The sequence below is a fragment of the Gadus morhua genome, chromosome 13 (genome assembly GCF_902167405.1).
Source record: "Gadus morhua chromosome 13, gadMor3.0, whole genome shotgun sequence".
Classification (NCBI taxonomy): Eukaryota; Metazoa; Chordata; class Actinopteri; order Gadiformes; family Gadidae; genus Gadus; species Gadus morhua.
Genome location: NC_044060.1, coordinates 13947277 through 13975246, shown reverse-complemented (window position 1 = coordinate 13975246; position 27970 = coordinate 13947277). Strand labels below are relative to the sequence as shown.

General features: G+C 42.7%; 2 protein-coding genes across 5 annotated transcripts; one reads left to right on the top strand and one right to left on the bottom strand.

Annotated features, from left to right (window-relative positions):
• Positions 1-29: 29 nt before the first annotated feature.
• On the bottom strand, positions 30-27929 carry rtf2 (replication termination factor 2). Its single transcript, XM_030374328.1, has 9 exons — positions 27748-27929; positions 27277-27371; positions 27036-27129; positions 26801-26940; positions 22587-22665; positions 4293-4406; positions 3914-3968; positions 2967-3032; positions 30-828 (listed from the first exon to the last, which is right to left on the bottom strand). The coding sequence occupies exons 1-9, from the start codon at positions 27814-27816 to the stop codon at positions 596-598; spliced, it is 945 nt and encodes a 314-aa protein (XP_030230188.1). The 5' UTR covers positions 27817-27929; the 3' UTR covers positions 30-595.
• gcnt7 (glucosaminyl (N-acetyl) transferase family member 7) lies at positions 5455-14839 on the top strand. Of its 4 annotated transcripts, none has more exons than XM_030374326.1 (6): positions 5460-5802; positions 5962-6064; positions 9297-9520; positions 12460-13201; positions 13409-13504; positions 13874-14839. In XM_030374326.1, the coding sequence occupies exons 2-6, from the start codon at positions 6025-6027 to the stop codon at positions 14170-14172; spliced, it is 1401 nt and encodes a 466-aa protein (XP_030230186.1). In that variant the 5' UTR covers positions 5460-5802; positions 5962-6024; the 3' UTR covers positions 14173-14839. The 4 variants fall into 4 exon arrangements, with proteins under 4 accessions (XP_030230187.1, XP_030230186.1, XP_030230185.1 ...); XM_030374325.1 differs by having other exon boundaries at positions 5913-6064; XM_030374327.1 differs by having other exon boundaries at positions 5455-6064; positions 13412-13504.
• Positions 27930-27970: the final 41 nt, after the last annotated feature.

The following is a 27970-nucleotide window of genomic DNA, read 5'->3' as shown; positions in this document are numbered from 1 at the left end:
GTCATGAAATAAGGATAAAGAAACTCCAATAATAATTTCTGAAAAGCAGCCTATTTATTTTGTTTGACTTGGTACATCTGAAATTTAGAGATTGAAAACAGAAAAATCCCATACGTATACAGATACATAGAATATCTGTATATATATATACATGAACACCAACATCCACATCACTCTCAAGCCTCAACTCTCAATGGGCCTTTGCTGTTACAACATGAAATATCCCAGGGATTCAACCATGGACGGTAATAAGACAGCTGAGGGACTGATTAACAAAGTGGGCATACATTGTAAACAAAGAGCAAAGTGTCTACAAGGAATACTTGGATCATGTCCCTATATAGCCTCAAGGGTCAGAAGACACCTGAGAGAGAGAGAGAGAGAGAGAGAGAGAGAGAGAGAGAGAGAGAGAGAGAGAGAGAGAGAGAGAGAGAGAGAGAGAGAGAGAGAGAGAGAGAGAGAGAGAGAGAGAGAGAGAGAGAGAGAGAGAGAGAGAGAGAGAGAGAGAGAGAGAGAAACAAAAGAATCCCATAAAAAGCCAAGAGAAACCCTCTGTATTTGTTTGCGTTGTTCTTCCCTCCAGGTGTGGAGACCCCTAGAAGTGATAGGGCGTGTGGGTGACCCAGTTGGAGGTCTGGTCCTTGGTTCGCTTGGCGGAGGTGTGAGTAGTGAAGAGAGACTTGAAGACCTCAGACTTCTCGCCCATCTCCTGGTAGGACCTCTTGGAGATGGAGGCCGCGGCGGCTTTGGCCCCCTTGGCGATGGAGGAGCCGCTGGATACAGAGGGCCCCGCCACCTCTGGCGCCGGAACAGGGGCAGGAACAGGGGCTGTGAATAACGCCATTGGTTAGGTCTCCTTCTACCTTGCCTTCAAGGTTCGACTAACAAGTGGAACAAAGCAGGTTTGTTTATTTTGATCCGTTGTTTGTATCTGTGAAACTGAATGCTATAAAATGCACACGGCCCAATGAAACACATGTGGGAACGTTTTGGTGTTTGCTATTAGTAATCAAGAGGTAGAGCGGGTTGGCTGGTAACCTGAAGATTGTTGGTTCGATCCCCGGCTCCTCCTAGCCTCCTAGAGTGTCGAGGTGTCCTTGAGCAAGGAACCTAACCCTGACAGTCCATTTAAATTTACGATCACAAGATATTTTGAAAATCGAAGGTTTAGAACGGACATAAATGCTTTTTACATTTTTGTCAAAGGTTCCAGTAGCTTTTATATCTGCTCAATGCAGCAACTCTTCACAGTAGTTGCCTTACACGTGACATGAGCGATACAAAGCACCCGCAGCAACAACATAGCCTAGCAACAAAGCGTCAACAATGGATCCCGAGTACCTAGCACTAGGCATTATGCTGGCGGATTGAGGTTTATGATAGGTTATGATAGCTATTAGCACGTCAACAGCTGTTGGCTCCAAACTTACCGGGAAGGGTCAAGGGCGTTGGCTATTTCTCGCCAGGCTGTATCCCTTTTCACCCTATCGTGGATCTCCTTTGTGAACACGTCGAAAATACAGGGACGTTGCTGCCACATTTCAACCAAAGTTGTCTCCATTACGTTGCTCCATTTTCTCTCGTTTTCTTTATTAGCATTCTTCTTCTTGCTATTGATCGTATTCATTTTTGTAGTAGTTACTGTGTACTCAGCGTAGTGCAGTGAAGTCAGTTGGTAAACACTGTGCGTGAGCTCCAACTGTTCGTGGGGTTCCCTTAAGCCCAGTTCAGACCAAAGATTCACCTTGCAACGGCTTGCAACTCGCAACTCCTTGCGACGAGACAGGCTGCGACGGTCTAAAACTGGGCCGTTCACACTGGCCGCAACGCGCTGCGACGCTAGCTGGTTTCCCTAGCAACTGTGAACGCTCTGGCACAGCGGAGAGCCGCGACAGCATCATTTGCGTAGGTTAGATTAGTTAGGTTTGCGATTAGTTAGGTTTGCAATTAGTTTTATATTTATTTTGCTTGAGAGTAGGCTAGAGTTACTGTGATTTGTCATTCTCCGGATATCGGATATTTCAATCGGATATTTTTACGCTGGAGTGGACAGTACGGTACCGGGACGGAGTAAGGCCGTGACGTACAAGTTGTTCTGTGCTGTGATTGGCTGAAGAGAAATAGTTAAATAAAAAAAAGCAGAATCAATTTGTGGCTCAGTGTTGATTCTGTGGCGCTGCGCCACTGCATGGTCTGGGGAAATATTAGATTCTGATTGACAGGTTGTCCATTAATCCCTGATATATGGACACTAAGTAGTTCCAGTCAACTTGTCAAAACGAGAGCTGGTAAATTGTGTAAAATTAATTAAACTGTAATCAGACAACGCGGTTAAATGTAAATTTGTGGTATAAAGGCTGGGACGAATTTCTAATTATAAATATGTACAATGTATCCTTTAAATACGGCCATGGAACAAATGGCCAATGTGAACAAAAGATATGCGTGGACCGATGAAGAGGTAAAACTTTTCCTTGCTCTCATCGAAGAAAAAATAATTACAGCTATTTTAGATTGAAAACAACAATCCAATTCCACTATACATCAGGACCTGAGAGAGAGCATGTTATCAAAATGATACGACAAGCCCTGGAATGCGTGTAGTTTTCCGCTCCAACCACTTGATGGAAACGCACCTAATTCGAATTTCTTTTTTGCGAACTTTCTAAAGATTCGCTTCACCTTTAGTTGGAAACGTGACTACAGTTTGAGTGTTTACTTAACAGGCCACAGAAACATGTTGATCGATGGTATTGGCAAACCGATCCCAGTAACAGTGGGTTTACACGTACATATAGCAAACAACTGAATACTTCAAACTTGAAAATCCAAACCAGTTAATGTAGTGGCATATCTGGGGTTAAATACGGATACTATTATGTTTCAGTTTCTGTAAACAGCTAAAGAGGCTATTGGAAAGCATCTAGTGTTTCTCAAACTCTGTATTTGTTGTGTTAATATCATACCTGTGCTTTCACTGCCCTCTTGTGTTGAGCAAGTTCCCTGAGAGTCCGGTCCGGAAGTTGTTTTCTCTGGAACAAGAAAGACGAGTCAGATACTGATGAATGGACCTGCGAGATCTCCTCATGGGATTCAACTTCAAGAGGCCAAACACAGACAATATGACAATCAACTTTGTCCTTTGCAATCCATGTACACCAATTAGTAATGATTACATGAGGCCAACAGTAAGATTTTTCTTAACATTAGGCTCTCATTTGTTTGCTCATAAAGCGTTCTTAGTGATTCAATTTGACTAATCAAGTCTTTGTATTCTTTCTCAGATGAGCATGTCAATCAAATAAAAAAATACTTTTCCTTGGCAGAATAGACTTTATATTTGGATGTCCCCAATTGCCAAGATGAATGGAATTCATTGTATAATATACACACACATTTATCTACACATATTATATACAAAAAATAAACACAAAAAAAACGGATTGGTAAAAACTTGTGAAAACACAGGATTTTAATCCTGTTTTCTCTAAATGTCTTAATTAATGTGTTATTAGAAATATTTGCAGCCGGGTATCTCCTAACGTGGATCAACAATCATGAGAAATATTAGGAAATGCAAATTTGTCCAAAGTTTGGACTTGTCATTGGCCAAGTAAACTTCCCTTCATCAGTTCACCTGTCCTGTCATATGGAGTGCCTTTCTCAAATGCCGCCATTAAGAGTTATTTGTTTTTGACTTTGTAGCCCCTGGTTGCGTGGGATCACTGTAGTGTAGTGATACACAACCGCTGTTGTGTATGAGTGTTCTAATGAGCACAGGTGTAAAAGAAAGAGTTTCACCATCCACGTACACCGTTGCGTTAAACTACAGGTGTTATTGAAGGTAACACTTACTCACCCCATTGATTTTCGGAAGATGTGCGAGTTTAAGAGGCATTTGACAATTGCTTACCTTTTAACTCAGATACTCCGGCCACAGTCTCAGCAACTTTGCTCTTCTTGGATTTCTATAGGGGGGGGTAACACAAACACAATCTAAACAAACAAATTACGCATACAGGACAAAAACCTATGCAAACAGGACAAACGAACTTGACAGGTCACTGATGAGCCAATGGTGACCCATAACTTGTAGTTAAGATTTGAATAACATTCAAACATATGAAAGCAAATGCAAATCGCTGAAGAACTAAAAGGACAAACACATTATATCGGGCAAAGATGAGCTGCTGGACACAAATATAATGCTTTTTGGAGTGTTTGCTGTAGCAAATGCTACAGTTTAAAGTAGTAAAATAAGTAGTAAAATACCAAGCCTGAAACCTCCTCACCTTAGTTTTTTTTGCTTGAGCCCTCTTCGCCTCCATCCTCTGCTTGAGCTTCTCTACATCCTCCTTAGTGCCGTTGAGCACCACTATATCTTCAGCTTTGAATTGCTCTCCACACTGGAATAGAGAGAAATCACATAGTGAGCCATAGGATATGCACAGTTCCCGTCGATCCAATGCCATAAAGCTCAATGACTTCCTGGGCTACATTTTCAGAGAACATTTAAGAAGGGGAAAAGTGAGTTAGTATAATCATTAAACAGGTTGCTTAAAATCAACATACCTTTTAGTGTAAAATGTGTTAACAATATCAAAGTCAGATGACCATTTACAAAAATAGCTATGGATGCGTTTTACCTCACTCTACATTTTTATGTCGGGGTGAGTGAAATGCGGGGAGGAAAGCACAGAAACACCTGTTCCTATGTAAAACAAGACCGGATTTGAAATACCACAGGATATGGTATATCTAAATCGCACACTTTATAAACTGCCTGTTGGTGTGAGACAAGTGTTAGACAAGAACTTACAACAAGAGAACAAGTTAACATTGTTTTACTAGTTAAAAAAAATGTGTTTCAATGCTCCAAAGTGTGTGCGAATTTGCCTCTTCAACCATTCTGTCCAATCGGTCATTGTTTTATTATATTGCTAATCGTTCCTAAAGGCGCGCACACACACACACACACACACACACACACACACACACACACACACACACACACACACACACACACACACACACACACCCCCACCCCCCCCCCCCCCCCCACACCCCCCACCACCAGCAGGGGATCTATTGTGCGTGCCTAGTGGGTGTGAACCGTGGCAATGTGCTCTGTTAACACAAGAGGTCTAATCTCAGTAGCTGACCAGGCAGGCAGCAGACAAACCCAGCACACGCTACTCTCAAAGCTGCTCTCTGTGCCCTGCTCTGACGACAGCACAGGCCGGGCTCCCGGCGAGCCAGAGAGCCCGTGTTTAGCACTGAAACGAGGTCCCTTGAGACCTAACAGTGAGAGAGAGAGAGAGATAAGGACACACAAAGCGTTGACACTCTATTCTTAGCACCTCTAACTCTCTGCCAACCCTCAGGAGAGAAGAGGACAGTGACGTAGGGCGGGGAATAAGGGAGGGAGTCATGGGCTGAGCGGGGGAAAACAAATTGGGTGGAAGAAAAGACAAGACGAAAGGAAGATAAAGATGATGGATTAAAAGAAAGAAGAGTGAACATGGAAATTGTACAGGAATAACTGGCACAGTGAGCGAGAGAGAGAGCGAGCGAGAGGGAGGGGGGGGGGAGGAGACTGATTGATGTAGTGAGAGGGAAAGAGAGAGAGAGAGAGAAAGAGTGCATCTGTATACGAGTGCCGGTAACCATGCAGGAAGAGTCTATGTCTCAAGAGGATGCCGGCAGAACGGCTCGATCAACGAAGCAACAAAAGGAACAAATCACATCGACAAACATTTGTTCTCTCTCTCTCCGTCCGTCTCTCTGCCTCTGACACAGACGGTAAGCAAAGCTCTACGCTCTGCCAAAACCAAACAAACCTGGCTGGCCTGGCGACTTGGTACCGTCACGTTTGACGTTTGGTAGCTTTTGCTCCCCATCTCTGCACTTAGTGAAGGATGCCACCCATCCGAAGCTAATTCAGCGCTGGCTTTCTCGAAGGACCCTTTCTAGAAACGGACACCGTATCCACAAGGGCACGAGAGAGGCTAATGTTTAACCCCCATGTCCAGTTTGAGGACCAGAAGCTCCGCTGCACTGCAAGGTAACTGGCCTATGGATCTATGATTCAGAAAAAGTTACTCACTTACTAGTAAAAATGTATCATTGACTAGTGAAAGTCAATATATGGTTTGGTGACTTCTGTGTGTTGCAACATTCCTTTTTACAAACAGGCAAAAAAATAACGCAGCATGGAAGCATATGTAATCTTGAAAATATATTCTGAATCTACACAAGCCATCCCTTCATTTGGTCCTCTTGGTGGAGTGGGGGTACACTATGTTTTACTCTCTGCTTGTCTACGTAAGTGGATCTCTGGATAAAAAAAGTCAACAAAGGGTTGTCTGGCGCTCACGTTCTCATAACAAACGCTACCCCATCAACAAGGAGAGCATCCCAATCTAGTATGAATCTTGGGCCTGACAACCTCTCTACTCAGGCTACCCCTGAGTAGAGAGGCTGCTAGTGTGCAATTATCGTTATTTAGGTATTCACTGTTTACTGTGGATACCTATTGTTATTCTAGAGGTTGATATATTCCATATAATTTATTCAAACGGCCCATATCTCAACCTCTTTCATAACTTCCAGTTGCATTTAAATGCTCGGCATGTCCTCCCCGATGGATGGACAGTTCCGAAACTTGGAGTGCATGCCTTTGCATGCTGAACATTTTGGCCATAGGGACCCATAAAGTCTGTCACTTTTGATTACCCAGGGCTCCAGACTTTGCGACAAAAATTTGAGAGTGTGCGACCGAATTTTCCATCTGGTCGCGCAAGTGCGACAAGTAATTTTGCCCTTTTTTTTTTTTACATTTTAAACGTGGAAGGGTCAATGAATCCGGAATCTTTAGCAGGCCAATGAGTGTAAGAAGGATAGGGAATGGCCACTGTAAGTGGCTAATGTGTGGAGGGGGAGGGTCCTAGAGATTATGAGCGTGCGTAAACGTTTGTGCGAAGGAAAAAGATATCACAACCTGCTACGTGCGTTTACAATGAGCAAGCAAACGATTGACTCGTTCTTCCGACCTTCGGCTAGTGTGGTAGTGCAAGTCAGTCCTGACGGGTTTTATTTTACAAACCCCGCACCCCCAATACTTCAAACCGCATCCGACAGAAGCCCGACCAGACCCGCTATAAATTGATATCGACACCCGACCCGCACCCGATGGAAAATTAGAAACATTAGATGGGAATAACACTGTCTGGTGTTTGACTTGGTGCTTTGGATTGTTTTTGCAAAAAAAACACATCATCCACTGTTGACGGTTTGAGTTGACTCCTCCGCTCCTGATTGACATATCTAGCACCGGTGAAGTCTCGCTCGCAATCGCAAAACCCGCGCCCGACCCGCGCTGTTTAGTTGTCCGACCCGACTCGTTTCATCGAATTGTGCGGGTCACCCGAACCAGTGCAGGACTCTGCTTCAGGTGCCATAAAGGGCTTTTCACACGGGAGGCGTTTGTCGGGCCTGATAATGCAATCTCAATGGAGAGGCGAGCGGGCAGAGAGGAGGCTCAGCGTCCTGTCAAGCAGCACGACAAGCGGGCGCACTCCCGTGAAACTGTCACTTCCGTACTTGTCGAACGCATGCATGCGCAAACCTGGAAACCGTTGGGATAGATGAGAATCACAATGAAATGTGACACTGCATTTAAAAGAGCACATTGTAATTTCTGCATCTTTTATAAAAAATGTTATTACTAATACAGTGAAAATGTTGATTAACGGTGTGTGCCCCTAAAATTTCTTGTTGCGCCCCTAAAATTTTCAGTTAGCGGCCACAGTGCTCCTAGTGAAAAAAATAAGTCTTGAGCCCTGTGACCAGGAATTGGTATTGAATTTGAAAAAGAAATTAAAATAGATAAAAATGCAGTGCATGCTACCACAACGTGCCATGAAGACAGAGGCCGGCTTCCTGAAGATACGTTTAAAACTTGTGTGTCAATAGTTAAAATAAAGTCACTGGACCAATTTGGAAAAACAAAAAATTCTTAGGTAAGCGCTTATGCTCCTTCTCCATTGCAAGTTAGGAATTTGAAACTTGCCAAGAACATAGAGGACTTCTCCATTAACATGTGTACAAAGTTAGTTTGTTTCTGTGTGTGTGAAAATATTTCAGCCATGTGATAACGCAAAGGTGTTTTCTCGGAATCCCAGGCGTAGCAATGAAACAGGATGTGGGCGCTGCTTGCGTTATGAATCACAGACCATATTTGCTGATTTACAGAACCGACACAGCCTCGACAGGCTGAGAAAAGGCTGTCCCAGCGAGCATATTGGCCTCAGAACCCCGTTATCGCCCCAAACATAGTTACCTGCCAACGACCTAGAGCCTGTGTGTGGGTCTGTGTGTGTGTCTGTGTCTGTGTGTCTGTGTGTGTGTGTGTGTAACAAAGACCTAGCATTAGTTGTTGCTGAAGTCAAGAAAACATTTAACCCGGTCCTCTGACAGCTGCCATCCAGTATATGGATTTGCAAGACCGACAGAACAGACTTAAGACCAACTGGTTCTCATCATAATAATATGTATTCAACAGTCTAGGGTTCTCCACAGGTTCTCCATGCTTGCGCTCCCACTATTTAGTTTTGGCAACAGAAATAAGGTTGCGGCAAGCAATTGTTATTAATGGTTTCAATAAATCATAATAATGATAGTATAAAGGAGCTATTTCAATGTTTAAACTAAGGCAAAAAGGTACCAAAATTCAAGCCTTGCAATTTAATACTGATGAAAGCATATCATTTTTACGGACTTACGATGGAAGCCATGTGCCTCGGAAAATGTTAGGCTACACTGAAGCTCTTAGCAGAATCTGACTAGGACTAATGAATGGATCTGAAAGCCACTGTAGTCCATGCAGCAATCATATGTAATGTTGTAGTTTTGCTTTTTTTGTTTTTTTGATAATACATTTGATTTGAAGAACTGAAACGCTTCCGAAAGACTGGAGATCCCAGTACTCAGTTACAGTAGTGTGCTTTTCGACGGGCGAGGATTTTAATCAAAGTATCAAATGTCTGAATAAAGATTTGTGCTCAATCAGTTAACAGAAACTGGACTTAGAGTTTTTGACCAACAGATAAAGCAAACACACTTTATACAATCAAAATTGAGTCAATTTCTGGCATATTCAGTAACAAGCCATTACAGAAATGATTCTGGAAGCTGCTTGCCACCATTAGCGTTAATAGGCTTAATCTGACTTCACTTAACATTAATTTGGGAGTCAGAGAGACTTCTGTACATTAACAAAGATGTTTGTATTGCAGGGTGTTGGACTATTATGATCCCTCTTGGAGGGGCCAAAGGCAGCTTCCTAGTTTGCCTTGGGATCAGCACTTTGATCTGTTCCCTAATCTACTTGAGGGCCTGGACACAGACAGAGTTGCAGCCCCAGGTCGGGGCTAACGGTTGCAGATCCTTCTCTGATAGATGTGAAGCCTTCCTGCCCAGAGTTGAGGAGGGACTCATATGGCGTAACCGTGACTGCCAGGTATGATATTTTTTTAGTCTTATTGGTTTTTGTGGAGCATCAAATAAGGTAATGTTAAAAAAAATGACCGAAGTACCGGTCATTTCTTGGCAACACTTCTTGGCAATATACTTTTACTATTGTCCAAATAAGTATTAATAAATCCATGAAACATAGTGACTAAGTACAACACAACCTCTCTTCATCTCACTCTTAAAAGGTTGTATTAGCGATTCAAGGCCGAAACATAAATGATCACATTCATCTGATCTTTCCTCAGATTCCGCTAACTGCCCGCCCCATAAACAGGCCGTTAAAAAAACGCGTAACCCTATGCCCCGAGATCGCGCTGTAATGAGTTTTTACCGGATGAACGAAACAAGGAAGGGAGGGGCGAGCAGGCTCTGTTTGTTTGTGATCTCGTTTCAAATACAGAAGTGACGCCACCCAACATCGCTGATACAACCTTTAATAAAGTTTTTTTTAGTTCCCCTGCCTCCCTCAAGCTTAGCAGCCCCCTTTACCACCACCAAAACACAAGCTGCCAGGCCTCTGGAAGTAAAATACTTAAAGGGGACATATTATGAAAACAACAATTTTCCTGGGATTTGTTGTTGGTGTTGCTTTGGGTCTCTGGTGCTCCCACACGCATAGAAACTTTGAAAAAAGTCTGTACATGATTTTTTGAGCGAGTTATGCATTTCTGAAAGTACCCCACCTAGTTACCAAACAAGCGAGTCAGTTTCGACGCCCCCTCCTACGTAGGAAGGGGGCACAGTTGAATGTTACCTCCCACTTCCCTACTCCCCTCCAATCAGAGCATAGCCAAGATTTTGTGGACCAGCGGACGAGCAGCTCCGGCGGGTGGAACTCGGTGGCAGCTCAGCTCCGGGAGTACAATCCTTTTCTCTGCTGGACTGCCGCCGAGCTGCCCCCGCCGGAGCTGCCGGACTGCCACCGAAGCTTCGGCGGCAGTCCGGAGGAGGAGACATGGAGGAGAAAGGGAAGTACTCAAGGAGCTGAGCTGCCGGACTGCCGCCGAGGTACCCCCGCCGGACTTTTCAGCTCCCGGAGGACACCCGCCGGAGCAGACGGAAAGCTTCGGCGGCACTTCAGCTCCCGGAGAACACCGCCGGAGCTGCCGGACTGTCGCCGAAGCTTCGAAGCTTTCTCCTCAAAGTCGCGGTTCATGGACTTCGGAGAGTCAAGGCCAAAGTTACTTTCCCCCAATTATTTACCCCGAATTCTTCTCAACCATGGCCGAGATATCCCCCACTACGAGTCTTTACTTGTTGTGGAAGTACCAGAGTCGTTAGACGCAGTCTTTATGATTCATAATATCATCTGATGCGCACATTGCTTTTGGCCGTGACATTAGCTATAATAGTAATAGAAATTAGAAATAGACCGATATGTTTTTTTCAGGGCTGATTCCGATTATTAGTAGTTAAGAGGGCCGACAACCAATATTTGGAGCCGATATTAATTTACAGAAAAAGGGAAAATATTCAATACATATTATTGAATAATACAAACTCGAACACTTAACTTCATTTAAATGCCTTTAAGCATATGTATAATAAACACAACAGCTTATCAGATTTGCAACATAACACAATTCAAACAAATAAATGGCTCCCTAAACTTTTCCTGAACTGAAAAGTTAATCTTTAACTTACATTTCTTTTAAGTTCAAACAAAAACAAAAAGTGTAGGGTTTTCTAATGAAATTAACTGAACATTTAAATAAATAAATAGATCCCTAGTTAAACAGCCGTTATTGCCTGACAGTTCTCTCAGACAGTCTTTTGCTGTGAGTTTCTGCAACTTCTCATGTGGCACACACACACACACACAAACACACGCACACACACACACACACACACACACACACACCCTCTAGCCATCCACTCATCGTGCTTCCCTGCAATAAGGGCTCGAGGGGCTCCGTGGTTACGCAGTTGCACAGCTTTCACTGCTGATTGGCTGATACCCGTTGTGGCTCTGCATGTAACCAGAGCGTGTAACCAATCAGATGGTGCTGTGGTAGGGACAATGCTGGAGACAGCGTAGAGACAGCAGACAGAGAGGCGCGGCTGCATCAGAGCCAAAGTAACCCCGTTTTAAATTGATCTCTTATCGGCCGTCGGATCAAAAAAAAAGGCTGATGCCGATATGCATCAAAAGGCCGAATATCGGCACCGATAATCGGTCGATCCCTAATAGAAATACCTGTACATAATATTATTTATATTATATTATATTATATTATATTATATTATATAGAGCTCCAGGAGTCCGCAAACAGAAACAATCCCTATGTCTCCATTAAGATTTCATATTGACAAGCAACTGAACTCAAAGTCAAATCCATATATAGGAGTGCCCTACCAAATCAGAACCATTAAATGTCATTATTACAAATGTCATTTCATGCATTATGATGCGGTAGGTTCTGCTAATAAAGGGTACATTCTGTCGATGCTATTATTGTGATGACGTTTCCAGATTGTGCCAAGCCATAGGACCAAAAGGACCACAATGGATACAAGCATTTGGGCTTTATTGTGTTTTCTAATCCTTTTGAACAAAACTGTTAATTCAAAAAAGTTTTCAATCAATCAATCTATATTTGATAAGGCTACGAGTACTGTGTACAATACAGCACTAATGGTAAGCTTTGCATTAGTGTTGATTTTAGGTAATCATTTAGGTAATTGATTTACTCGGGTAATCATTGTGTTGAGCATGCTATGTTGGCATTTTGCATTGATTAAATAAAAAATACCGTACCCCACACCCTGTATAGATTAGCATACTGTTTACATACTATACGTTTACCTACTTTTCAAATAAAAGCCTAGTCTGGAAACACAATAAGCCGATCGATCATTATTGCTAAAATATTCTCCCTTTAAAAATAAATAAATGTAGTAACAATTCTTTTATTTCATCTTTAGGTGGACAGTTACATTCATAATAACCATCTTACTTGTTCGCAATTGATTGCTGATCTACACTTCATCACAAAACCATTGAGCCAGGAAGAGCTAGACTACCCATTAGCCTTTATTCTGACTGTCCACAAGGAACTACAGTTGCTTCTCCGTTTGTTGCGAGCCATCTATGCCCCACAAAATGTCTACTGCATTCACATAGATGCCAAGGCCCCACAAGACTATCAACAGATGGTTCGACGGCTGGTTGCCTGCCTCCCAAACGTTTTCCTCTCCAGCCAAAGTGAGACGGTGACATACGCAGGGTTCTCCCGGTTACAAGCGGACATACACTGCATGAGGGACCTAGAGCATTCCAAGGTGGGTTGGAAAAAGCTCATCAATCTGTGCGGACAGGACTTCCCGGTGCAGAGCAACCTTGAGCTTGTGCGCTACATGCAGAGCAAAATGTGGAAGGACCGGAACATGACCCCTGGGATCAAGCAGCCTGCGAGCATGAGGCACCGGACACAACTCCAGCACAAGGAAATCACAGGGTCCCATGTGGGCCTCAAAGGGTGGGGCAAGAAGAAGGGTCATCCCCCCCAAAATATGCAACTATACTTTGGCACAGCCTACTATGCTCTCACAAGAGGGTTTGTGAACTTTGTATTGAAAAGCAGAGTGGCCCAAGACCTGTTGGAATGGTCCAAAGACACCTACAGTCCAGATGAGCATTACTGGGCAACATTGAACCATCTAAAAGGTATGTGTCATATTGTACACCAAAGACAGTATATATTCCAATCGTCATTTACATTTAACAAAGCGTGGGAACATGTGGTGCATCATTGGAAATTGTCATAAGTGTGAGAAAGTCTTAATATTTTAAGATACGGTTTTAGCATTTCCTTTTTTATAACTTGAGGAATGTATTGTCACAGTATTAATTCAGGTGTGTTGTTGTGTTTAGAAGCTCCTGGCAACCACGTTGATGGAGGATGGGAAGGCGATATACGAGCAATCAAGTGGCAAGACCAAGAGGGAACAGTACATAGTGGTTGCAAAGGTAAAATGGATATTAGTATTGTTTCAACTAAAATGCATCCAGTAGTACCAACATATGTGTTACGCCAGAGAAAACTAATCCCCTGGTGACCCTTTGATTTCATCATCTAGGCGACAGAACAGATTATGTCCCTATTCTCTTGGCTGTGTTATGTGTTATGTATGAGACCTGACCTTCCATATGATATTTACTCAACAGGGGATAAAGAATAAGTTTTTAAAGGTAGTCACCCAAAATAAACGGAAACCCTATGTATCCAAGAGCCCAGCTACAAAGTATCAAATAAATAAAGAGTACCAATTTGTTTTTTGTTTTGTTATTCTTAACATTATGGTTGAAAGTTGTACATATGCTTCTATCATCTCACAGGACGTTATGTTAGAAACATCTGCATTTATGGAATAGAAGATCTTCCATGGATCATCAAAAGGAACAGCATGTTTGCCAACAAGTTTGAGAGCAGTACATTTCCCGAGTCCCTGGACTGTCTGGAGCAGTGGCACAGAAGAAAGGTGCTGAGGCAGGCAACAGTACCCATAGATCCGGAATGGCTATTGGCCGTACCGTATCCAATACCCACTTCAAAGACCAACAGCAGTGGTGGACAGGGAAATACATTGAATCGAAGTTTCAGCGAACATGAAGATGTACGTGGATTAATAGTTTAACAACGGAAATATAAATGTATACATCTCACAAATGAGGATGGTTCATAATGGCACTCTGAAAGGGTGGTTTCATTTAGTTGTTTTAGCAAAAAACGCTCGACCGCCTAAGCACCACATTTTCTACTAACCAAGCAGAGTGTGCTTTAGGCTTTTCGGAGGTGCAGGAACTTTGCATGAGTTGCCTGCAACCATGAATAAAAACAAATATTTGCAGGGTCAACCTAAGCCCTATCCTGAAAGAAAATGGGATAGAAAAGAGATAGAATTTGTGTTGAAAATGCTTAGTAAATAAACTTGTATTTGAGATTATCTTTTACCATTTCAAAAGGTTTGAGGACAATTATTCATTAAGAAATCTGTCCCCTTTTAACATCCACCAGGGTGTTGAAGCTTGGTAGACACTCCCACTTGTGATGTCAAAAACTCATAGGATTTGTAAATGTCTTGTACAGGCTTATGGCAACTGAAAACATATTAGAAGAGATTTGACTACTAAGAAGTGGGCCCTGACAATGCAGAGTCAAAGCTATTCTTACATTCCATAGGGGATTAGTTTTGCCACACCAAGCCCAAACACTGCCAATAGATACTGTCGATCAAATTAAATGTCAAATTGTTTTGTGTTTTCATTTGTACAGTTTTTATTAAAAACAATATTTTAATTAAATATTTTCAGGTGTTGTTTTAACTTGTACATTTTCATTCAACATTTCGCAACCGTCAACGTCCAGTCAATTTGGTTGTCATTGTCCCTAATGCATGGGAATTCAGCTATTTATTACAGTTTCATAGATTTACTATATATCATCAATGCTAGCATCAACCAAACATTTTATTTTGCATTAATTGTTAAAAATAGCAATCATTAATTAAAATTCATCTTCCTTATTCATCAATCATATTAATTATATGCAAATTTCAATATATAAAATGCCGCCATGATAAAGATATAAATTAAAATCCAACCTTAGTAGGCTGTTGACAAATCCAACAAATTATTTCTAGTTACAGGCTGTTCTGTTTTTGGAGAGCTCAGGTTGTAGACCTTTTTGAAGAGAGCCTAGATAAGGTGTGTAAGGTCACGTTTGTCTTGTTCTGCTCATGTTTTTTCTTCTGTTTGTCTAGAGATAGTTTAGAAGTGTATTTTGGTTCAAGCCTAGGCTGAGGGTTTTGTTTAAAAAGTCAGGGGGTCTTATTGGTTATTATTTTGGCCTTGGGTACCCCGAAGCAATCCTTAATTAATGTATTTGTTCCTGTATTCTATACAGCCGATGTATAATAAACCCTTTGCTTTTTGAACAGTGCCTGGTTGAAAAGTGTCATTTCAATCCATTTCTTCTTTGTTACCTTACTACCATGTCTGATACCCATTTAGGGTCGTAACATATTCGGGGCTTGTCCAGGAATAATTTAACTGAGTTTCGTCTTAGTTAAGTCCCAATCCTAAAGGGGTAGTGTGTGCCTTGGATTGCACCGTGTAATTTGTGTTTTTTTGCGAGTCCAACTTTAGAATTGTTGGATGGCTAGATTTGTATCTAATAGCAGCCTATTACAACATTCCTAAATCTTCTCTTAGGAGTGATCCGAGTCAGTGTGATGGATGGTTTGGTGGCTCAGGGTTTGCTTGCAATACCTGAGCAGGTGGAAGCTGTTTAGGAGAGTAAGGTGTAGCCCTGGCTCTGAGCAATTCTGGGATTCCTGTGGCGGAAGATGGGTCCTTGATTCACTAGGCATTCTGCTCCGCCTTTGAAAAAACGAAGCTCAGACGCGCCGTTTTGGCTTCCCTTTCTCTGCCTTGCCAGCCCAGAGAGTTTGGCCCAACAATGAGATACAACCGTGCGAGCTCCACATGTGTGCATGCGTGCGCGTGATTACACACACTGTTACGCAAGTGTTGCACACCTCTTTGTTATTTGGATAACCGTTCTGCTGTTGCTGTTATGGCGCAATACACGTCGGACTCTCGTCTCTGGTATTTCCACAACGAGACTCGTAGTGGGGGTTCTCTCAGCCATGGTTGAGAAGGAATCGGGGGAAAGGAACTTCCCGCTTCCCACTGCCGAGGGACCACCGCCTCGGTGCTGCCCGCTGCAGGAGAAGGTGGTGCCTAAGCGCTGACTGCTGCTGAGGCTGTGTGCGTCTCGCCATTGCGATACATGCACTGTAAACAGAGCGCATGCTGGTAACATTGCAGCAAGCTGCTCAGGGCCACACACCCCACCTGACCCGCCTCTCTCCTCCTTGCATTAAAGCTACAGACACCGAAACAGCGCGTTTGGGAAAAGCTCAATGTGCGACTGGCTCGTAGTGGCTGTAATTCTGCACCACGGCTGAATTTCGGGAACGTCTTCAAATACTGTGTTGAGGGCCCACTAATAACTTTATTAAGGTATCCATAAAGTAGCATGCCAGGGGACCTTTAAATTGGTTCATTCTCTATACGTTAGCTTGAAGTTGACTACGTCACCCAGTGTTTCCACTAGAAGAAATTGGTGCCGGTCATGTGATCGGGAAGGTTTCATTTTACCGGTGAAATTGGAAAAAAAATGGGTCGGATATTGTCTGTGTTTATTGCGCTTAAAAGAATTGATAGGCAGGCTATATAAAGAAGAAGAAGAAGTGTGTGATCATATTTTGAGTCGCCATGGTTGTTAAATACCGGCACTCCGCAAAGCTTGCCGCCGGCTTTCGCTAGCTTGCCGCCGTTTAGTTCATAAACCTACGGTAGTCTATAGCGATCAATTTCAACGAGTGCAAGAAATGTAACAACTTTTTTCAACCCTTCAACAAATTTATTTTATCACACAGGCTACGCTACAATCAAAATCCTCATTGTTTTACATGAATTGGCTAAACAAATGACCACTGTAGCATATTTAAACACAATTCAAATGAACACATTCAAAAGTATTGCTGCTCAATTTAAAAGGTTGAATCTCCTTTGTGACTGAATGTTTGTATACAGCGCGCATGCTGTATGCGCGCAGGGTTGATGCGCTCCACTTTTTTCTGTGAAAGAACCAGCGCCTTGAATATTCCGCATGAAACGAACCGGAACGTTTTCACCCGTTTCGCCTCCGTGTGGACGGGGCCTTATATCCAATCGTTCATTCTGACCGGAGACATTTAGAATTTTCGGTCCTCCTCATTTTTTTCCCGGTCAAGGACCGGTAATTACCGTACAACGGGAACTCTGACGTCACCATTAAGGGAGTTGGCACAGTGCTGTGGTTGACCCCTGAAGTCCCCGCTGTTTATTGGCTGAGGGGGGAGCCAATAGGCTCCAGATTAATTTCCCTAGCCCGGTATAGAGGATTGTGTTGATAGCATTGGTTCAGCAATCTTAAAACAGCAAGCTGCCATTTCCCTTCTCTGCAGTTATATTGTACTGAAATGTATATTCCTTTAAGCCTCGATGTAGGTTTTGTTTTTAGAGTCAGGGGGGACGAGCATTGGTGTAGAAAATACAAAAAAAATAAAAACGTATTAACAAGGTTCAATGGGAAATAAAGGCACTGGAGAGAACAGCTTCTGGTGTTCTGGACAAAGAGACAGCAAACAAAGCTGAAGTGGAAGCTTGTGAGAATTCTAATAAACATAACGGACGAATAGGCATCAGTTGAGTCTGAACTTGATGGCAGGAAAGAGGAATTTACAAAAAAGAATTCCAACTCAGAAGCCGAGGTTCCATTCTCTAGATAAGCAGAACAATTTAGTAGAAAAGGGTGTGTCTTCATTCAAACGGATTCAGAAATGGCCAAGAAACTGTGTGGTGTGGCGGCCCCTAAGGCAGAGGCGGTATAGGTCTCCCAAGCCTGCAGAGGGCCCTGAGCCAAAGGAGGCCAAGACAGAGGCCCCTAAACCGGAGGCCAAGAGAGAGGCACCTCAATAATAATGAAGATGCAAGGAGTATAGGCGCATCTCAGAAAAACAGTTTGTAAGCTAGCCAGAGAGAGAAAAAAAGAGACCGAACCGACTCGGTTGCTGGAATAACTATACTCTGTTTGGCCCAGGGGTTGACCCTAAGGTTTCAAAAGCACTTGCCCATCGGGCAAGTACAGGTCAGGTTCAACTTGCCCGAATGTAATGTTCACTTGCCCAAATTATAATCAGAATCGTGGACGGGCCTCTTTTTGCCAGGCACCCGGCCTGGTTTAGGGGGGGCTCAGAAAAATCATCCTAGCTCAGACGGAAGCTGAATGTTAGCTTCGACACATGTTGTATTTAAAAAATAACAAACTTCTCTTTGTTTACTGATTTATCGAGCGGTCACATCGTGCCATGAAGTGATTTCAGTCCACAGTTGCAACCTATTAAAGCTATCGCCAAGTTATATGTAGACCTGCATGATTTGATGCAAATGTACATAACTAAATGTCAGAGGTAGTAGCAAAGATATGTCTTTTTTATCTTTCAAGTTTCTTGTAGCTCTAACTGAATAATCACCATCGCGTTTCTAGTAGGGTTGTCAGTCACGATACTGGATTTTCTAACTTCAACACTATTCCTGGAAAAAGATCGATATTCTATACCATTTTCGGTATCAGGGGAAAAGATTTTTTCAGGAAAGAACATACCCAAAGTAAATAGATTATATCTCCACAACTGCAAGGGCGATAATGTCATCTTTGGGCCAAAAGAAAGATTGTTGTGCAAGTGAAATATTCAATGGGGATGATACTTGGTTAAAGTGAATAAAGCCATGGAACACAGCATAAGTGGAAGATAACATTTCCACCTGAAATAATTATCAGTATCAGTTGGGAGCGCTGTCTTACTATGAGACACAAATAAAGGTAGATATCTTACAATTTTGACACTTGACGCCTCTCTTTAAAGTTCAGGAAAATCGAATGCACCAAGCCAAAAACTCGCAAATAAATAAATGGCCACTAGATTGCGCTGAAGAATATGGTTTCTGATTGAAGGCAATTTACCTATTTCCTAAGAAACCTTCCCTTATTCATTGATTGAAAACACCATGTTAAGTTGCAAAATTTGGCCCAGATACTGGATAATCTGTTTATGGTGGTTTTATTCGATCAGAACCAACTTTGTGGACACAAATCACAAAGGTAATACTTCATTTTTGGTTGTTAAAAGAAAAGGGGACGTTTCTTAAGTTGTTATTTGCGAGTTTTAGTCACAGAATGATATGGTTTGGACTGTTGGAATAAGTGGAGGCTCAGCTTTCATGTAATATATAGGCCTACAGTAGTTTGTGAGGGTCCAATTTCGTGAAAAAGATCGCTATTGCTGTGTGCATGTGCACAGTTATGAAACCAAAAACCGTGTTCTTGACTTTCCTTGATAATTTGCCTCAATCCAAAGTACTTCCAAACTGCACTCCTCCATCACCACTCCATTTAACTTCTACCTAAACCGTTCGCGGAGGTGCTGCACTTGAGATGCTAGCTGTGTTGGCTAACCTTTAGCAAATCACTGCCAGAGACCGCACTGCGAGTGAGTGACAGAAGGCGGGGCTATATTCGCACTGAAGCGATGCGTGTCTGTTAACTCGCTTTCCGAGAGAAGAGAAGACAGCGCGCTGATCAATTGCAAATACTTCTATTTTGTGTGGTTTTGCGGAACAAAAGGTTGTTCTGCAGTTTTTAAAAACATTTGAAAAAATAGCTTTTATATTAACATCCACCCAAAATCCACTTGCCCGTTCGGGCAACCAGAAAAAATCTCAACTTGCCCAAACATTTTTTTTACTTGCCCCGGGCAAGCGGGCAACCGTTAGTGTCAACCCCTGTGGCCTAATTGCTCCTCATGTACTGGCTGTAACAATACTTAATAAAACATTACTAATTACATTTCATGTCATTTAATAAATTATATTGTTTTTGTGTCCTGTGTTTCAACGTTATATTATTATATTATTATGTATTTTAAGTCTTTAAATAGCCTGAAGAATGTGTCACAAAGGCCAAAGAGAATGTGCTGGTGATACAGATTGTATGTCACACAGGAATGCATGCGCGTTTACTTCCCTCACATGCACCTAAGAGCACACACACACACCACTTTTTGGCCACTAAAATTAGCATTTAAATTTTTATCAGGGGAGATGAAGGATCCAAATTTGGCAATTTAGTTTCCAGGGTTTTGGGGTCCTGGATGAAATGTGGGAAAGGCAAGTCACAACTCAGATATTTTCTTATCCGAAAATTAGAGCATTTACTGGTGTTGCCAAACTTGCCGGAAAATCACTAGCAAAGAGAAACACTTAATCTGTAGTCAATGGCTGCAAGGAACACACACACACACACACACACACACACACACACTTTTTGGCCACTAAAATTACCCTTTTAAAATGTAAAATGTTCTTCTTTAAAATTTCGTTAAAAAGATTGTAATAAAATGGAAAATTTCCCAACCATTCCAACTTAACACATTATTATCACTATCATTTGGTTGAACTGCTTTATACCCAACAGGGGGGGAAATAACATGAAATGTGAACTATTTTTCATAAATACCATATATTAAGATTTACCAAGATTTATCATTTTCCACATCAGCAAGAAGAAAAACATCTTCATGTTTTCACCTTAACAAAAGGAAACAAATATTGTTCTGCCATACACCAACAATACTGCAAGATGCAGATGCATACACCACTTGCAACCACAGATGTAAATACCCTGCAGAGTACAGGTTTAACTGGTTAGCCTGTGTTCAACTTGGATTATGCAAATTTCAGGAGAGAAGTAAAGGCCTTTTTATGGTCCCACGTTCCCGCAACGCAATGACCGCACAGACGTGAACGTATATGCATCTGCGTCGTGTTTTAGTTAGCGGACTAATCACAGCCCTTGCTGCTGCGTCGCCTCGACGGAAGGTTCAAATTTTTGGGAGGCGCACGTCCAGCCCTTGCAGTGTACGCAAGGAGGGTCCGCAAGGGGTCCGTAACCCCCTTGCGTTGCATGATCTCTGAACTATAAAGAGCCCTTAAGATCCAGGCTTTTGGGGTCCTGGATGAAAACAGATTTTTCTTATCCGAGAGTCAGAGCATTTACTGGTATTGCCACACTTGCCGGAAAATCCCTGGCAGAGAGGAGCACTTAACCTGTAGTCAATGCCTGCATGGAGCGTGCAAGGAACACACACACACACAGCTGTTTCTCATCAGCTGCATGAACTATTAAAAATAGTCTCTGTGTGAAAGAATAAGAGAGCATGGTATCGGCACTTGGGTGATTGCCGGAAATGTCCATGCTCTAAGTGGTATATGTTGGCTTGGGATATCCACAGCGCAACATAATATGCCACGCCTCCATATATGTATGTACGTTTGGTTTTTATGCACACTGTAAATTGCCTGTGTACCAAGAGGTTGCTTAGTTACTGGGAATGAGTCATATTATGTTAATTTAATGTCAATGTATTGGATCCATTGGATTGTACTCTAATCCCTGTACTCTAATATAGGAGATAGTCCGCTTCCTGTCAGCTCTTAAATGAAACCCATAGTATCTTCAGACCAAATGTAGAGCAAGCTATCTGGTTCCCATGGTGCCGATGTTCTGTTTTGTTTGGTTGTTTTTGTTTTACCCAACAATTCATGAGGGATTTAGCGGTCTACTACTCTTCAATTTTCCCACAGTAAAAGAAACGCGACCAGACATTCTCTCTCCCAAAAAGCTCAGGGAACAAGGTTCTATAGCTATTTTTGGACATGTCATGCACTGCACGAAACCATTATCTGATCATGCCTGGACAAAAGTTATTCATTACTTGCTCAAGATCTTTGTTTAATTTAATTAAAGAATGTCATTAAAGTTGTATGAAGACCTAAAATTAGTGGGTACATACTGTGTACAAACTGTTGTATGCTGTAGAGGGGTATTAAAAAAGTAACAAAAGCAAACTGTATTGGCTTTGGACGTCGATCTATTATCAATTAGTGGCCCATTGATTCATCAGTTATCATTACTCAGCATTGCAATATAAATGCATGTGTAGGTCGATACATTTTATGGTGTGTTACAAGTGGGTAGTCAGGGTAAATGTTGGGCTTATGCATTTGGCCAGACTCCATATTTTAGCCACAAACTGACCATGCAAGGACAATCACATCTCATCAGCAGACAAAGAGCATCAATTAAGCTAGGATGTTATTTTTCTGCGATGCACAAACATGATAAAAGCTGGACCTCCATTGTACACTGTGTCCTAGCCACAGGGGGACCATTGCGTTTCTTTATGACGAATGAATATAATTATAAGAACTAAATGAGGAAATGGAAAAATTACTGAATTATAACTTAATAAAGGCTCGTAATCATCATCAGCATGAAGGGGTTACCGCAGATGGCACCTGACAGTCCCTGTACAATATTGCTTTGCCATTGTTTATCATTTGATAAAAAACATAATTTTGGTTTTAGAAAGCTTTTTCTTACCTTGTGGCAGATCTCTGACTTTACCTCCCTTAGGGCCCGGTCTGAAAACACACAGCCACATTTCTGGAGGTAGCAAAACCTAGAGGTAAAAGTTATAACTTGATTAATAATAATAACTAGAAAATGCATTTCCTGCAGAAAATGCGGTGAGTGCTGAATTAGGCCTACAAAAAAAATAAAGTGAAGGAATTTGAACAAAAGTTCAAAAGTCTAAATGGAGTAAACAATGTAAACATGCACACCATTTAAGAAAGTATAAATGGTCGAAAACAAATAAAGTGACAGCTGAATGAAAAACTGCCCAATCTGGCAACACTGCTGAACGTCCTCACGCTCCAGCGTCAACGTAAATCAATGAGACCAACTGAAAAGAAAGCCGGTATGAAACTAAAATGCATTTGAATAAAGTTTAAATTATATAGAAATTCTGTTTGGATATTATTCAAGTACAAGTGTGTAGATTTGTTAAATGGTTTGAACAAAGGTAAACGGTTGAAAAAAATGATTGAGTTATGATGTCTTAAGAAGTAGGAGTGTCAGAATGGGCAGACGTCTTCAATGAAAACAGCTGAAAACTAAGCCGTTATGAAACTAAAACTGTGATTCTGAAGAAAGTTTAAATGATATCGAAATTCTGTTATTATTGAATAGATATTATTGAAGACACAAGTGTGCAGATTTGTATAATGGTTTGAACGATGATAAACGGTTGAAAATTGATTTAGTTACGCCTTAAACAGTTTGACGTATGGGAGGACGGCTCTCCCATGTTAAAAAAAAGATAGTATTTTAAGAGTAGAATATCTAAAAAAGTACTGCGTGTAACATTTAAAGAATCTGAAAAGAAGCGCACGATTCCAAGCTAGAACCGTAAAATTGCAAACCGGTAGGTGCGCGATGGCTGTTTTGACAGTGTAATGTAGAAATGAGAGCACTGCGCCTATAAGAAATTGTACTCTAGGGATAATGAATTGCACTCAAGTGCACTTACGTTAGTGCGTGATTTCAGACACAGCATTAGATTTGTAGATAGCCATTCAAATATTATTCAAATATTCCGGTAGCACTTTGACTACCATCCAGCGTGAGGATATGTAATCCATGAAGCACCCAGCCAGTTAATGGTTTTAATACTACATTAATTAAGCAGTTATATGTTCAAATGAGTGGGGGTATCACACTTCTCAGCCTCCCTGGTAAAGTCTACTCCAAGGTGCTGGAAAGGAGGGTTCGGCCGATCGTCGAACCTCAGATTGAAGAGGAACAATGCGGTTTTCGCCCCGGACGTGGAACTACGGACCAGCTCTTCACTCTCGCAAGGATCCTGGAGGGGGCCTGGGAGTATGCCCATCCGGTCTACATGTGTTTTGTGGATCTGGAGAAGGCGTATGACCGGGTCCCCCGGGAGAAACTGTGGGAGGTGCTGCGGGAGTATGGGGTAAGGGGGTCTATCCTCAGGGCCATCCAATCTTTGTACTCCCAAAGCGAGAGCTGTGTTCGTGTTCTCGGCAGCCAGTCAGTTTCGTTCTCAGTGGGTGCTGGTCTCCGCCAGGGCTGCGCCTTGTCACCAATCCTGTTTGTGATATACATGGACAGGATATCGAGGCGTAGTCGTGGTGGGGAGGGGTTGCAGTTCGGTGGTCTGAGGATCTCGTCACTGCTTTTTGCAGATGATGTGGTCCTCATTGGATCATCGGCCTGTGACCTTCAGCACTCACTGGATCGGCTGGCGGCCGAGTGTGAAGCGGCTGGGATGAGGATCAGCACCGCTAAATCTGAGGCCATGACTCTTAGCAGGAAACCGGTGGATTGCTTACTCCGGGTAGGAAATGAGTCCTTAGCCCAAGTGAAGGAGTTCAAGTACCTCGGGGTCTTGTTCGCGAGTGAGGGTACTATGGAGCGTGAGATTGGCCGGAGAATCGGAGCAGCGGGGGCGGTATTGCGTTCGCTTTACCGCACCGTTGTAACGAAAAGAGAGCTGAGCCGCAAGGCAAAGCTCTCGATCTACCGGTCGATCTTCGTTCCTATCCTCACCTATGGTCATGAGGGCTGGGTGATGACCGAAAGGACGAGATCGCGGGTACAAGCGGCCGAGATGAGTTTTCTCAGAAGGGTGGCTGGCGTCTCCCTTAGGGATAGGGTGAGAAGCTCAGCCATCCGTGAGGAACTCGGATTAGAGCCGCTGCTCCTTTACTTAGAAAGGAGTCAGTTGAGGTGGTTCGGGCATCTGGTAAGGATGCCCACTGGGCGCCTTCCTTGGGAGGTGTTTCAGGCACGTCCAGTGGGGAGGAGACCTCGGGGAAGACCCAGGATTAGTTGGAGAGATTATATCTCAACACTGGCCTGGGAACGCCTCGGGATCCCCCCGTCAGAGCTGGTCAATGTGGCCCGGGAAAGGGAAGTCTGGGGCCCCCTGCTTGAGCTGCTCCCCCCGCGACCCGACCCCGGATAAGCGGATGACGATGAGGATGAGGATGTTCAAATGAGTCCAAAGCACATCAAAAAGATCTACCTACTGATAATAACGTGTTGGTTATTCAGTAAATATGTATAGAACGGGTAGCCATGTTTTTCCTTTTTTAGCTATCCATCCCCCAGATGGCAGTGTAGCACCTGTGTGATTATATCACACAATCCGTCATATTTATTCAAAACCTTTCACAATGCTCAAACCAGCTTCTGCTTTGTGATTATTGAAAGTAGGCCTACTCTCATAATACGGAAATGTGTGGTCAGAAACGTTTCGGCTGCATTGAGGCACAACGTTGGGAGCGACCTGATGAGTGGATCCGAAAGCCACTGACGTGATATTGTTGTTTTGCTATTCTGCATTATTAAAATAACACATTTGTTTTTTGAATCCAACTGAACCACTTTAGAAATAAAAATGGAAAAAACTATCAGCTGATTAAAGGTCCCATGGCATGCTACTTTATGGATGCTTTTATATAGGTGCAAGTGGGCCCCTAATACAGTACTTGAAGGCGTTCAAGAAATTCAGACTTGGTGCAGGATTACAGCCACTACGAGCCAGTCCCCCAATGAGCTTTCCACAAAAGTGCCGTGTTTTAGAGGCAGGTCAAGGTGGAGGGTGGGGGTGTGGCCCTGAGCAGCTTGGGGCCACGGTATCATACGCTCGTGTTTATAGTGGATGTATCGTAATGGCGAGGCCCACACAGCTTTTGGCCGTGTTCGGTAAATATCTAGAACACTCCGGGTGCTCCGGCGGGAGTCCTGGAGCTCAATATCTAAATAATATCATATTATACATAGATATCTATATCATATAATATAGATTATCAAAGCCAAAGCCAAAGTTCCTTTCCCCCAAATTCCTTCTCAACCATGGCTGAGATAATCCTCCACTTCCACATCAATCGAGCTGAATAGACTGAACCATGACATGGAGGAGAAAGGGATTGTTGCCCACGATTGTCTCCCGGCGGAGCACTGCTGCCCACTGCCGAGGCACCAACGCCCCATGGCGGTGGGGCCTCGCGGCGGTGGTGCCTCAGCAGCGGACAGCGGGGCTCCAACGGTGGTGCCTCGCGGCAGTGGTGCCTCAGCAGCGGGCAGCGGGGTTAGCGGGGCTCCGGTGGGAGACAATCGCAACGTGTTAGGCGCCCTCACAACAGCAGAACGGTTATCTAACTAACAAAGAAGTGTACAACCCTTGCCTTACATTGTGTGTATTCACACACACACATATATGTGGCACTTGCACGGTTGTAGCTCATTGTCTCAGTGGCGGGCCAAATTCTCTGGGCGGGCTAGGCAGAGAAAGGGGAGGTGCCTTTGCCCCTCATGACGACATATGGGGCCAAATTCGAAATCGGAGCATTCATTTTTCAAAGGCGGAGCAGGATACCTAGTGCTCGTTTTATACCTAACGCCATTTCTAGGTACTGGGGGACCATAGGCAGGCTAGGGGAACTCATATTAATGTTAGAAAACCTCATAAAGGGATTTTCATGCCAGCGGACCTTTAAAACTTGATTCAGTAGAAGTCGTCTCCACCTGCTTTCTGTGAATGTACATTGTTTCTTTATGTTTTTCTTGACCTAATATAAGGATATTCGTTTGGAAACGTAACAGCTATATTCAAAGCTTGAAATGATGTATTTGGGCCAGCTCTACTAGATGGAACATATATAATTGAGAATATATTCCACAAACATTCAAATGTATGTATTTTTTCCTCAATCTTCACTGACCTGTGTTTGCCGCTCATCTCCAGGCCCACCACGGGACAAATGAACATGGCAAGGTGCATGTCCTCGTAACGGTCTCCTTTAGAGATTCTACCTTCGCCTTCCCATTCCGGGTTATCTGTGAAATTCAGCTCCTGGATATCCTGATGAATACAAGGGGTATAGACTACATAAAAGGAAACCTCTAGGATTTGGTAAATGGTAAAAAAAATTTAACAAGCTATGCTTTAAACATTACCTTCATCCCACGGATGTGAGAAACAACGTCTGCGTGTGGTCTCTCAGCGGTTTTATCAAGAAGATACTCAATGACAGCATCTTTGTTGTAGAGTCTACAGGAAAGTCAATTATTATGTTTAAAAAATATATGTTACTTTTTGGGCATGCCCAATAAGATTCATTTTGATTGATTATTGATTCATTTTGTCATGATATTGATACATTCTTCTCAGGAAAGGAAAAACCTAGAGTGGTGTTACCTTCCCAGTTCACACGTGATGATGGGCCGTTTGAGTTTCTCCTGGGTCAGGGCGCAATATTTCCATTTGGCAAATAGTTCTGCATTCTTGTCCACCTGGCCAGGCAAGGTACATAGAAGTATTAACTTACACATTCATTTTCAGCGTATGTTACCAGGAAGCTAAATGGAAGGGTTAACAGTTTGGCAAAAAAATACAACTAGCATAACGTAAGTTGTATTGTTATTATATTGTATAGCAATGCTAGCCTTAGTGATAATGTTATAGCCTAAGACTAAGTGATAATGCCATAATTAGTAACATCACATGCAAAGCTTAATATTCAAAAATGTTAGCAAAATGAATATACAACAGAACCCAAATTAACTTAGTTAAAGTAACGTTAGTTTGTCATGACTGACCTAGCTTAGCATTAGCTAGCATCAGTCCACAATCTACGTAACCTCATAACTATAACATAATAACGAACACCTTTTCCACTTTCTTCGGGCCTTTCACCAATTCGTGTCTTTTAGGGATAGTGCCACCATCACATCCCATTTTGAAAAGGTTATTGTTGACCGGTTAGGGTTAGTTTGTTGATAAAGAGAAGAACTCCAGTCAAGCAGGAAGTCCAGAGTTAGTAAACAAACAAGAAATGCGTACAACTCGGAAATAGGTTAAATTATTTCTGTATCGCCCCCTGGTGGCTGTA

What these genes read in the sequence shown, in the direction of transcription:
- gcnt7 (XM_030374326.1), top strand. Translation starts at nt 6,025, where the DNA reads ATGTCCAGTTTGAGGACCAGAAGCTCCGCTGCACTGCAAG. An exon ending in AAGCTCCGCTGCACTGCAAG is followed by an intron (nt 6,065 to 9,296) that starts GTAACTGGCCTA and finishes TTTGTATTGCAG; the next exon opens with GGTGTTGGACTATTATGATC. An exon ending in AACATTGAACCATCTAAAAG is followed by an intron (nt 13,202 to 13,408) that starts GTATGTGTCATA and finishes TGTTGTGTTTAG; the next exon opens with AAGCTCCTGGCAACCACGTT.
- rtf2 (XM_030374328.1), bottom strand. Translation starts at nt 27,816, where the DNA reads ATGGGATGTGATGGTGGCACTATCCCTAAAAGACACGAATTGGTGAAA. An exon ending in ATCACGTGTGAACTGGGAAG is followed by an intron (nt 27,130 to 27,276) that starts GTAACACCACTC and finishes ACTTTCCTGTAG; the next exon opens with ACTCTACAACAAAGATGCTG. An exon ending in GAGATGAGCGGCAAACACAG is followed by an intron (nt 22,666 to 26,800) that starts GTCAGTGAAGAT and finishes TTTTACCTCTAG; the next exon opens with GTTTTGCTACCTCCAGAAAT.